This window comes from Staurois parvus, unplaced genomic scaffold (assembly GCF_062004578.1).
Source record: "Staurois parvus isolate SC_StPar_1 unplaced genomic scaffold, SC_StPar_1.0 ptg001445l, whole genome shotgun sequence".
NCBI classification, from domain to species: domain Eukaryota; kingdom Metazoa; phylum Chordata; class Amphibia; order Anura; family Ranidae; genus Staurois; species Staurois parvus.
The window spans coordinates 359,023-371,949 of record NW_028319241.1 but is presented as its reverse complement, the minus strand read 5'-3'; the positions used below and the strand labels follow the sequence as shown (position 1 = coordinate 371,949).

The following is a 12,927-nucleotide window of genomic DNA, read 5'->3' as shown; positions in this document are numbered from 1 at the left end:
TGTGATTCTGAACCGCACCGCATTCCTCTGCCAATCACATGTGATGTGTGTGCGGTGCGATCGGAGTCGTACATTTTGTATTTCTCTATTTGCACCAAAAACACGCAGGACCCTTTTTTTGGGTCCACACTAGAATCGGATTGCACGGGTATTCACACCCAATGTGATCCGATTCTGCACGTCGCACTGCGTTTTTTGGACCGATGTCGGGGTGTCGTTAACTTAACATACACACCCGCAGCGGTTTGCATGAACGGGGTGCGATTGTGACGCGGTGCGGAATTCACACTGAAAACGCTGCAAATTCTGCACTGCATCAGTGTGGACCCGGGATCAGACCAGATCACACCATAGAAAGTCACAGGCACCATTCAGATGATGAATTGCGTTGTCTGAATGAATGCAACACATTCTCTGAGTGGATGAGGTGGAGAGGCGAGTGGTGACATCACACTCTCCACCTTGTCCAATCAGAGAATGTGTTGCATTCATTCAGACAACGCAATTCATCATCTGAATGGTGCACTGAGTGGGAATGCAGAAGGCCAGCCACTCAGCACAAGACTCTGAAACAATCACTGGGTTACTGTAGTAGTAGTGTGGTAGTGATATAGCAGCGGTGTAGTAGCAGTGTGGTAGTGGTGTAGTAGTGGTGTAGTAGCTGTGTGGTAGTGGTGTAGTAGCTGTGTGGTAGTGGTGTAGTAGCTGTGTGGTAGTGGTGTAGTAGTGGTGTAGTAGCTGTGTGGTAGTGGTGTAGTAGTGGTGTAGTAGCTGTGTGGTAGTGGTGTAGCAGCGGTGTATTAGTAGTATAGTAGTGGTGTGTAGTAGCAGTGTGGTAGTGGTGTAGAAGCAGTGTAATAGAGTTGTAGTAGTAGCTAAGTAGTGATGTAGTAGAGGTGTAGCAGCAGTGTGGTAGTGGTGTAGTAGTGGTGTAGTAGCTGTGTGGTAGTGGTGTAGTAGTGATGTAGTAACAGTGTAGTAACGGTGTAGTAGATGTGTAGTAGTGATGTCCCACTTCCAGCAACACCCAGGTATGTCATATACACAGTAACTGCTCCAAACTGCAACAATGTAACAATGTATAACATGCTGATGCCTGGAATTCTTCATTGGTGCAGTCAAATCTCCGTCACCCGCGATACCCCTCACCTGTATACCCCTCACCTGTATACCCCTCACCCACGATACCCCTCACCCGCGATACCCCTCACCCGGATACCCCTCACCCGGATACCCCTCACCCACGATACCCCTCACCCGCGATACCCCTCACCCGGATACCCCTCACCTGCATACCCCTCACCTGTATACCCCTCACCTGCATACCCCTCACCCATGATACCCCTCACCTGCATACCCCTCACCTGTATACCCCTCACCTGCATACCCCTCACCCATGATACCCCTCACCTGTATACCCCTCACCTGTATACCCCTCACCCACGATACCCCACACCTGCATACCCCTCACCCATGATACCCCTCACCTGTATACCCCTCACCTGCATACCCCTCACCCACGATACCCCTCCCCTGCGATACCCCTCACCTGCCTGATCCTCACATGGAGTATATGACTGGGGCGGGACATTAGATTGTAAGCTCCTTTGGGGCAAAGTCTGAGTGGGGCGGGTCTGTTCCCCAGAGCTCCGGTATCAGTGTATCTGCAGCATCACCTTCCTAGGAATGCGTCTCACCTATTCCCAGGAAAGCAGTGACATCACAGAGTGCAGTGACATCACAGAGCGCAGTGACATCACAGAGCGCAGAGATACGCACAGCAGGGTTCAGATTCTGCAGAAATGTCTGCGATATCATCCGCCTCCCCGGCACACAGCTGACACCCCGCTCTGCTCTACAGGAAGCCGGGTTCAGGTGGCCCCGCCGTGTGGGAACTTCAAGGGTCTGCAGTTCCCTGGAGGCTGGAAAGCCGCAGATTGCTTAATGTGTAAAACATCTCCGCAATCCAATCACATTCCTCCATGATCTGTGTCCTGCTGCAACTACAGGAGTATAGCTGCTGATCCCGCCACAAATCCAGAAAGCTCCTCACTTCCTGTCTGATCTGACAACCCTGTCTCTGCTGCACCGAAATCCAGACCAGTGTTGTCACCCCTGCCTGGGTTCTCTGTGCTGGAATACTGTACATCAATACAGGACCAACGGGTATCTCCCCCCTTATATTATGGAAGTATTGTGCCTTGTATCCGCAGTCTAGGTAATATTAGTATATGGTCCGTGGTCATGTGACACTATAAATCACATGATCCAGCATAGGGGATCAATCACGGGGCAGCGTGACTGTGCCGGTCATCAAACGCGAGGACACATCGGGCACCGGATCGCAGTGCTGCGCGCTCCCAGGGAGCACACACAAGCAGGATGCGGGGAGGCCGTTTATAAACGTCCACCCTCCCCTGCACTGCCACCGTCTGGCCATTTATATACAACGACCGGACGGGAGGTGGTTAAAGACATACAGTATATTTTTCATGTATTTTGTAATAAAAATGCATTTCAACATACAGTATATATATTTTTATTGAAATATATTTTGAAATATGGCCAAAATTTTAGTATTTCAAATATATTTTTCTTCCATATGGGGAAGGTCCGGCTATTCTGCCTTAGCAGCACGTCATCTTTTCTCAGTGGAATATTTTATCTGCAGTCATGCTCATTGGTGGTATTTAGTCGCTGGGGGGGGGGGGGGGGTACATAAGGCCCCTATAAAGGTACCCACAAGGCCACCGACCACACTTGTAATAGCCCAGCAAGACAGAAGTGACTTACGTTCCGAAGTGACTGAGGAAGGCCGCGATATATTCCCGCCTCTTGTGATAACCTTGTATGACGTACTGAACCTGCAGACCAAGACACAGATACATTACTATATACCGATCCTGTACACAGGAGACCAATCACAGGCTTCGGTCCAGCTGGGGTCCCATATTATCATGGGGCTCTCTGGTTGGGCTACGCTCGTTGCTCAGGGAACTCCAAAAAGCTCTCTATAGAATTTGGAAGAAGAAGATGTAGACAGAGTGCCAAAAACCAAGGGGGCCTTTATGTACCATACACTGGGCTAACCATGGGTGGAGCTTGATGGGTCGCAATGGTGACCCCACTCCTGCAGCACTCAGATGGTCCAGGTGGGCTGGACAGGGAGCCACCCAGGCCAGTCCTAGGCCCTCTGAGTTTCTGGTTTCACCTACACAGGGTGATGGGGTAAGCCCTTTTCCCCAGTGGCGCACTCTCTGCTCCCCCCTCCCCACCCAACCCAGTACAGCCCCTCTCCACCCTGCATGTGCACACAAGGTGGGGGCAGGCCATACTCTGAACTGCCAGGTGATAGTGGTGGGCTTGTATGTGAATCTGGAAGTTAGAGGGTCCTCCCACCCCGCACAGGGCCCAGGACAGGTTGGGGAACCCCAGGTCAACTTTTGCATCAGGGCCCACAAGCTTCAAGCTACGCCACGGGGACTGCCACAAGGTATAACAGTCAACACATTCCGTGGTCTAGGCACTTCCCTTCATCAGGGCTTACAGCAGAACTTTACTCACTCAGTCAACATGAACTATTTTAATCCTCATCCTGCTACCAAAACATGTCCATCGGATTGCCAGACAGAGAAGCGTGATTGGTCACTCCACAGAACACGTCTCCCCTGCTCTAGAGTCCAGTGGTGGCGTGCTTTACACTACGGCATCCAACGCTTTGCATTACACTTGGTGATGGAAGGCTTGGATGCAGCTGCTCGGCCATGGAAACCCATTCCATGAAGCTCTGACCCCGCCCTGTCATGTGACGTGGCCTACCACTTGGTGGCTGAGTGGCTGTTGTTCCCAGTGGCTTCCACTTTGTTATAATCCCACTAACAGTTGGTGGAATATTTAGTAGCCAGGAAATGTCACGGATGGACTTATTGCCCAGGTGGCCACCTATCACGGGACCACGCTTGGAGTCACTGAGCTCCTGAGAGCGACCCATTCTTTCACCAATGTTTGTAGAAGCCGTCTGCATGCCTAGGGGCTTGATTGTATACACCTGTATCCATGGAGGGGATTGGAGCACCTGAATCACATGATATGGAGGGGATTGGAACACCTGAATCACATGATTTGGAGGGCGGGGACAATACTTTGGCCAATATAGTGTGTATGTATAAATATATATATATATATATATATATATATATACACACACACTGCTCAAAAATGAAAGGAGGACTTTGTAATCCGAGTCTGGCATCAAGTCAATGACACTCCTGGGATATGGATCTGGTCAGGGAAGTCGCAGAGGGGGTTGTTCATCAGTTTCAGCTGCTTTGGTGTTCATGAAATTACTAACAGGTGCACTAGATGGGCAACAATGAGACGACCCATAAAGCAGGAATGGTTTTACAGGTGGAGGACACTGATATTTCTTTCCCTACTCCTCTTTTCTGACTGTTTTTCACTCGTTTTGCATTTGTCTAGGGTCAGTGTCACTACTGGTAGGATGAGGCCATACCTGGACCCTACAGAGATTGCACAGGCAGTCCAACTCCTCCAGGATGGCACATCAATACCTGCCATTGCCAGAAGGTTTGCTGTGTCTCCCAGCACAGTCTCAAGAGCATGGAGGAGATTCTAGGAGGCAAGAGCATGGAGGAGATTCCAGGAGACAGGCAGTGACTCCAGGAGAGCTGGAAAGGGCCGTAGAAGGTCCTTAACCCATCAGCAGGACCGGTATCTGCTCCTTTGTGCAAGGAGGAACAGGATGAGCCCTGCCAGAGCCCTACAAAATGACCTCCAGCAGGAGACTGGTGTGAATGTCTCTGACCAAATATCAGAAACAGACTTCATGAGGGTGGCCTGAGGGCCCGACGTCCTCTAGTGGGCCCTGTGCTCACTGCCCGGCACCATAGAGCTGGATTGGCATTGGCCATTGAACCCCAGAATTGGCAGGTCCACCACTGGCACCCTGTGCTTTTCACAGATGAGAGCAGGTTTCCCCTGAGCACATGTGACAGACATGAAAGGGTCTGGAGAAGCCATGGAGAACGTTCTGCTGCCTGTAACATGGTTCAGCATGACCGTTCTGGTGGTGGGTCAGTGATGGTCTGGGGAGGCATATCCATGGAGGGACACACAGACCTCTACAGGCTAGACAATGGCACCCTGACTGCCATTAGATATGGGGATGAAATCCTTGGACCCATTGTCAGACCCTACGCTGGTGTGGTGGGTCCTGGGTTCCTCCTGGTGCGGTGGGTCCTGGGTCCCTCCTGGTGCGGTGGGTCCTGGGTTCCTTCTGGTGCGGTGGGTCCTGGGTTCCTCCTGGTGCGGCGGGTCCTGGGTTCCTCCTGGTGCGGCGGGTCCCGGGTTCCTCCTGGTGCGGCGGGTCCCGGGTTCCTCCTGGTGCAGTGGGTCCCGGGTTCCTCTTGGTGCAGTGGTCCCGGGTTCCTCCTGGTGCGGTGGACCCTGGGTTCCTCCTGGTGCAGTGGGTCCTGGGTTCCTCCTGGTGCAGGACAATGCCCGGCCTCATGTGATGAGAGTATGCAGGCAGTTCCTGGAGGATGAAGGAATTGATACCATTGAATGGCTCCCAACGCTCACCTGACCTACACCCAGTAGAACCCCTCTGGGATGTCATGTTTCGGTCCATCCAACGCCGCCAGGTTGCACCTCAGACTGTCCAGGAGCTCAGTGACGCCCTGGTCCAGATCTGAGAGGAAATCCCCCAGGACACCATCCGTGGTCTCATTAGGAGCCTTCCCCGACGTTGTCAGGCATGCATACAAGCACGTGGGGGCCACACAGACTACTGAGGACCATTCTGAGTTGTTGCAATGACATTTCACCAACATGGACTCGCCTGATGCATCATTTCTTCACTTTGATTTTCGGGGTGTCTGTGAATTCAGTCCTCTGTAGGTCCATCATTTCCATCAAACGATGGGGCGTCCTTACATTCCTCACCCATCCCCCGTCCATGTCAGTATAGAGATCCAGCAGGAGATTCCTCCCCATTGGGATCTGATGGGTTCTCAGAGTCTTCCTTTCATCTTTTTGAGCCGTGTATATATATATATATATATATGTAAATGATGTATTTGTATTCTTGTGCTTTCAGACTTCACCATCAATGTTCTTCATACCCGGAATACAGAGAAGTCGGCAGACTGCGGGACTCATTTATTGTAGCAATCCTAACAATGTTCCATAACAAGCTCCGGGACTGACGTCAGCTCTTCTCCGACACAAAGGACATCTGATAACAATGTATCCAGCCCGGTATTATACACGAGGAGGAACCGGAAATGGCAGAAACAGCTAATTATACCCAGAGAGCTGAAGAGAACAATAAATGTTCTATAAAGAGACAAAATAACAAGCGGAGCTCCTCACAATGAACACAGACAACGTGGAAGGCGCGGCTCACACCTATGCAGTTTGCGTTTGATCCGTTTCTGCGGTACGTTTTGCATTTTTGCACACGTGTTTTTGATTCTTTTTTTTTTCGCCAACTTGTTGCTGGGCAGATCAGAACGCATAAAAAAACCACTGTGGTGTATTTTGAAAGACTCGGGCAAAGCTAATTCAAAAGCCACTTCGTTAATTTGCCGCTTCACCTGAAATGGGCCCACAAACTTGGGTGCCAATTTCCTTCACGGGCATGCCATCTTTAGGTTGGTAGTTGCTAACCAAACCTAATCCCCTGGGTGCACGACCAATTCCCCTCTTCTTCTATCAAAGGCCCTTTTGCTATCTTCCTGGGCCTTTGCCATTGCCTCCTGTAACAATTTGTTGTTGGACGCAAAGAATTTTAAGGAGTCTTGAGCTGCAGGAACCGGGTTTTCTGGGATCAGGTCGAGCAAGAAGGTGGGATGGAAACCATAACTTGCGAAAAATGGGGACTGCCTGGTGGCAGAGTGACTTGCATTGTTGTAGGCGAACTCCGCCAGGGGCAAGAGTGCCAACCAGTCGTCCTGTAAGAACGAGGTGTAGCATCTGAGATATTGTTCCAACGTTTGATTGGTCCGCTCAATCTGCCCATTCGTTTGCGCGTGATAAGCTGAGGAAAAGGACAGTTTCACTTCCAGACTTTTGCATAGCGCTTTCCAGAATTTAGAAGTAAATTGAACACCTCGATCTGAGACTATATTTTTGGGTACACCATGCAGTCTCACTATTTCCCTGATGAAAACTTGTGCTGTCTCGGAAGCAGATGGGGTACTTTTCAGCGGAAGGAAGTGGGCCATTTTTGAAAGGTGGTCCACCACCACGAAAATGGCAGTATGATTCTGTGACGGCAGTAGTTCCACTATGAAGTCCATGGAGATCATGCTCCATGGTCTGTTGGGCACCAGTAAAGGACGTAACAGGCCCCAAGCCTTGTTCCTGGAGGGCTTATTCCTGTTGCAGACAGCACAGGTTCTTACGTAAGCCTCTCAATCTTTGGCCATACTTGGCCACCAAAATGTGTGTTGCACCAACTCTAAAGTCTTGTGTATTCCAAAATGGCCCGCCAACGGATGGTCGTGGCAGTAGCCCAGGACCAAGGTCCGAGCTCCTTCCGGTACCATGATCTGTTACCCTTTCCATAAGAGACCCTCTACTCTGTATCGGGACTCCAGGTAAGTTGGGGGGTCCCATAGACGCAGCCTGTAATTTAGACAGGAGCTCCGATTGCAGTAATAGGAAACTACCTGCCGGCAGGATGGTATCTGGTTTGGGCATTTCTTTGGGGTCCTCATACATACGCGAGAGTGCGTCAGGTTTTCTATTCTTGGACTCTGGTCGATACGTTATATGGAAGCTGAACCTCGAAAAGAATAACGCCCACCTGGCTTGACGCGGTCTGAGACGTTTAGCTGTCCTCAGTTAATCTAAGTTTTTATGGTCTGTGTAGACCAGAATGGGATGCAAGGCTCCCTCCAATAGGTATCTCCATTCCTCTAGTGCTGTTTTAATGGCCAACAACTCCCGATCTCCGATGTCATAATTCCTCTCTGATGGGGTAAGCTTCCTGGAGAAGAAGGCTACCGGATGCATCAGGTCCTTTACACCCTTTCTCTGTGACAGGATGGCCCCCACTGTGTTTTCTGACACATCTACCTCCAATATATAGGGTAGTGACACATCATGGTGACTTAGGATGGGAGCTGCCGTAAACAGCTTCTTAAGAGAGACTCGAAGGCGACCTGTGCCTCTGGTGTCCACTGAAAGCATACTCTCATCTTCGTGAGTTGGGTGATAGGAGATACCAGGCCTGAGAAATTCTTAATAAACTTTCTGTAGAAGTTGGCAAAGCCGATGAATCGCTGAACCCCTTTCTTATCTGTGGGCACCAGCCATTCCAGGATGGCCGAGATTTTTCGAGGGTCCATAGCAATTCCAAACCAAACCAAATCCCACCAAGCCTTCACCCGCTACAAATCTGCCTTCCACACCTACACCTCCTCCCTCCACGCAGCCAAACAAGCCTACTTCCTGACCCTCTTCAAGGCCCTTTCCTCCAATCCTCGCCGACTCTTCTCCACCTTCAACTCTCTACTCTCTCCACCCCCACCTCCACCCAGCACCTCACTCACCGCCCTTGAGATTGCCAATCACTTCAAAAACAAGATTGACACAATTCGCAAAGACATCGCCACAACTCACACGCCCTCTCAACCTGTCCCCTCTCACACAGCTACCCCCTCATCCCCCCTCCCCTTCGACATAACCCGCAGGGACTTTGTCGCTGCTCAAACTCCCTCCAACCCCGTTCCCCCTCACCCAGCTACCCCCTCATCACCCCTCTCCCACGGCCCCATCACTGCTCTGACCTCCACTTCCACCCCACCCTACATTCCTCATACTGAAGCTCCCCCAACACTCCGCACCTTTGACCTTACTACCATCGAGGAAGTCTCCAAGATCCTCTCTGATGCCCGCCTCACCATCTGCCCCCTTGACCCTATCCCCTCACAACTCCTATGACCTCCCTCCCCCTCCATCCTACGCTCCCTCACCCACATCTTCAATCTCTCCATCTCCTCCGGCACTTTCCCCTCCCCTCTGAAACATGCACACATCACCCCATACTTAAAAAGCCCTCCCTGGACCCCAATGACCCGAACAACCTCAGACCCATCTCCCTGCTCCCATTTACATCTAAACTCCTCGAGCGCCTAGTCTACGCCCGCCTATGCTCTCACCTCAACGACAACAACCTCCTCGATCCCCTACAGTCCGGCTTCCGTCCCCTACACTCCACCGAAACTGCCTTACTTAAACTCTCCAACGACCTGCTAACCGCCAAAGCTAATGGCCACTATTCAGTGCTTCTACTCCTTGACCTCTCCGCTGCCTTCGACACAATCAACCACCCCCTCCTCCTCAAAAAACTACACTCCCTCGGCCTCAGAGATTCTGCTCTCTCCTGGATCTCATCCTACCTGTCACAACGCTCTTTCAGCGTTACCTATAATGCTACCACCTCCCCCTCACTTCCCCTCTCTGTTGGGGTCCCTCAAGACTCTGTCCTCGGGCCCCTTCTCTTCTCCATCTACACCTCCTCCCTTGGCCAACTCATACACTCTCACGGCTTCAACTATCTCTTCACCCCCCACCTCACCCCCTTGGTCTCAGCCCGAATCACACACCTACTGAGCAACATATCAGACTGGATGTCTCTCCACTTCCTCAAACTGAACCTCTCCAAAACCGAGTTTCTTGTCTTCCCCCCCAGCCCGCACGACCCCCCCCCCCCCACTGACTTCTCCATCACATCCAACAACGCCACTATCAGGCCCGCCCCGCAAGCCAGAGTACTTGGTGTCATTCTGGACTCCAACCTATCCTTCCAGTCCCAAGTTCAATCTTTAACAAACTCATGCAGACTCCACCTCCGCAACATGCAGACTCCACCTCCGCAACATGCAGACTCCACCTCCGCAACATGCAGACTCCACCTCCGCAACATCGCCAAAATCCGCACGTTCCTAACCCCAGAAACCACTAAACAGCTCATCCACTCCCTCATCATATCACGACTCGACTACTGCAACTCCCTCCTCACTGGCCTGCCTTGCCGCTGGCTATCCCCGCTTCAGTCCATCCTGAATACGGCTGCCAGACTCATCCACCTTTCCAACCGCTCCGTCTCCGCCACCCCCCTTTGCCAATCCCTCCACTGGCTTCCGATTGCGCAACGGATCAAATTCAAAATCCTAACACTGACATACAAAGCCGTCCACCATACTGCCCCGAACTACATCACTGACCTAATATCCAAGTACCACCCAACACGCACACTCCGCTCCTCACAAGACCTCCTTCTCTCTAGTTCCCTGGTCTCCTCCTCCCATGCCCGCCTCCAGGACTTCTCCAGGGTGTCACCCATCCTCTGGAACTCCCTGCCCCAACCCATCAGATTATCACCTACTCTCCTCTCCTTTAGGCACACCCTGAAAACCCATCTCTTCAGGGAAGCCTACCCCACCCCCTGCTAACTTGCCGACCTCCTCCACTCTTCCTACCGCTCCATCCCCCACAGCTATCTCCTCCTGTGCCACTATCCCCCCCTCCTAGATTGTAAGCTCCAAGGAGCAGGGCCCTCGAACCCCTCATGTATTGTATTGTATTGGTATTGTTCTGTCACATGTTCTGTCCCCCTCTGTAATGTACAGCGCTGAGCAAACTATTGGCGCTTTATAAATACTGTATAATAATAATAATAATAATTCCAGTGGTGGAAATGATTAACCCCAGGAATGAAATGCTGTGCTGCTCGAAACTACACTTTTCCGCTTTGGCGTAGAGCCTGTGCTGGCGAAGTCGCTCCAACACGCTCCTGACGTGACCTCGATGTACCTCCAAAGACGATGAAAAAATCAAGATATCGTCTAGGTAAAATATTACAAAGATGTCCAAGAAATCTTTAAATATGTCATTTACAAAGTGTTGAAAAGTGGCCGGTCCGTTACATAACCCAAAGGGCATGACTAAATATTCGCAGTGACCAAAACGAGTGCGGAAAGCGGTCTTCCACTCATCCCCTTCGCGTATACGGACCAGGTTATACGCACCCCTGAGATCCAACTTGGTAAAAGTAGACGCTGATTTCAACCTCTAGAATAACTCGGGGACTAAGGGGAGAGGATAACGGTTTTTAACCGTAATTTTGTTCAGATCCCTATAGTCAATACAGGGCCTCAGGGATTTGGCCTTTTTCTCCACAAAAAAAGATTCCGGCCGGTGACGTGGACGGATGGATAAATCCCTTTTGAAGGCTTTCGTCAATATATTCTTTTAATGCTCCCAACTCCCGTTCAGACAAGGGAAAAATTCGGCCGAAGGGAATTTCAGATCCCCGGAGAAGGTCAATTGGACAGTCATACGCCCTGTGCGGGGGAAGAATGTCTCCCCGTGGACTAAAAACGTCAAGGTAGTGGTAGTAAACTGTAGGAACCGTTTGTGCTAGCTCAGTGTCTGCATTTACACAAAGCAGGGTCTGGGTGTCTGGTGGTGACCTGGGGTAGCCATGATCCTGGCAATAGGGTGAATTAAACTGAACTGACCCAGTCCTCCAGCCAATTTGGGGGTTGTGGGCACGTAGCCAAGGAAGCGCCAAAATAACTGGGAATAGTGGGGACTCAATGGCGTCCAAGCGGAGGAGTTCTTGATGATGACTGGCCATCATAGTGCATATAGGGGGGGGTCTCCCGGTCTACCAACCCAGATTTAATTTGAGTCCCATCGGCCAAGAGGGTGTTCAGGCCGTGCTCTTTGGTCAGTAAGGGAAACTGCTGCTGCTGCGCTGCAAAATTAAGATCAATAAAACAACTGCAGGCCCCTGAGTCAATAATGGCCGTCACCTGTACGGTTCTTCAGGGGAGCTGAAATGAGGTTGGTATGGCTAAGAGAGAGGGTTTATCTAAACAAGCAGGAGTCATCGAAAAAGTAGAAGAACACTTCCTAACTTCTCCGGGCAGGAACGTACCACATGGCCTTCTGCTGCACAGTAGAGACAAAGTTGTTTACCCGGATTCTCTGGCGCTCTTCAAACGTTAGGGAGGGCCACATCAACCCAAGTTGCATCGGTTCGGTCCCCTCCGATGGTTCTGGATTCCAAATACTGGCAGGGGAGTTCAGAATGGTCAGAACCCGTGGCAACATCCACGTGGGTTTTAACCCTTGACTGGATCTTTCAGACCTCCGTTCCCGAAGCCTGCAGTCAATCTGAATTGCCAGAGTTATCAATCCCTCCAGGGAGCCAGGTACCCCTACTCTGGCTAGCTCGTCCTTCAGTGGTTCAGATAGGCCTAGGCGGAATTGGTGACGCACAGCCGCGTCATTCCACTGGGTGTCCCCGCTCCAGCGCCTGAATTCTGAGGCATAGTCCTCTGCTGCCCGGCGACCCTGCTGCAAGGTATGTAGGACTGCTTCAGCCGAAGCAGCTCGTTGTGGATCATCGTATAGTTCCGCCATTGCTTTAAAAAGTGAGGATGACGAGTCTCCAAAAAACAGTGAGCCCAGCCTTGGGGTTCACCCTGTAATAGGGATATGATGAATCCTACCTTCACGGTTTCGGAAGAAAAGGTCCGCGGTTGTAGTTCAAAGTATAACTGGCAGGAGTTCTGGAAGGCCCTCGATCCCCATTGAACTGATCTGGTGTTGGTACAAGAGGTTCCGGTGGAGGCATGGCAACCATTGCTGCGGTGGGGGTTTCAGTAGGTCCCCTGGCTAAAGGCGGAGTTCCCGGGTTTGCGGGCGGAAATGTCAGTGAGGCTAGAGACTGAATACGCCCCTCCAGATGCGTATATCCCTCTTGGAGTATCTTGGCAGCTTGGGTGAGGCCCGCCAGGTGCTGGCAAATGTCATCCAATGGAGAGGGACCTCTTCCAGGCTCAGTCATGGCCGTATGGTTCTGTCAGGGACCGACTGACAGAAGCC

The 12,927-nt window shown here is 51.3% G+C and overlaps 1 protein-coding gene across 1 annotated transcript in view; it reads right to left on the bottom strand.

Moving 5' to 3' along the window:
* BABAM2 (BRISC and BRCA1 A complex member 2) overlaps positions 1–12,927 on the bottom strand; it is a 224,831-nt gene that overhangs the window by 4,240 nt on the left and 207,664 nt on the right. The window contains exon 9 of the mRNA XM_089662229.1: positions 2,794–2,864. Within this exon, the coding sequence (XP_089518355.1) occupies positions 2,794–2,864 (71 nt within the window). The remainder of the gene's footprint in view (positions 1–2,793; positions 2,865–12,927) is intronic.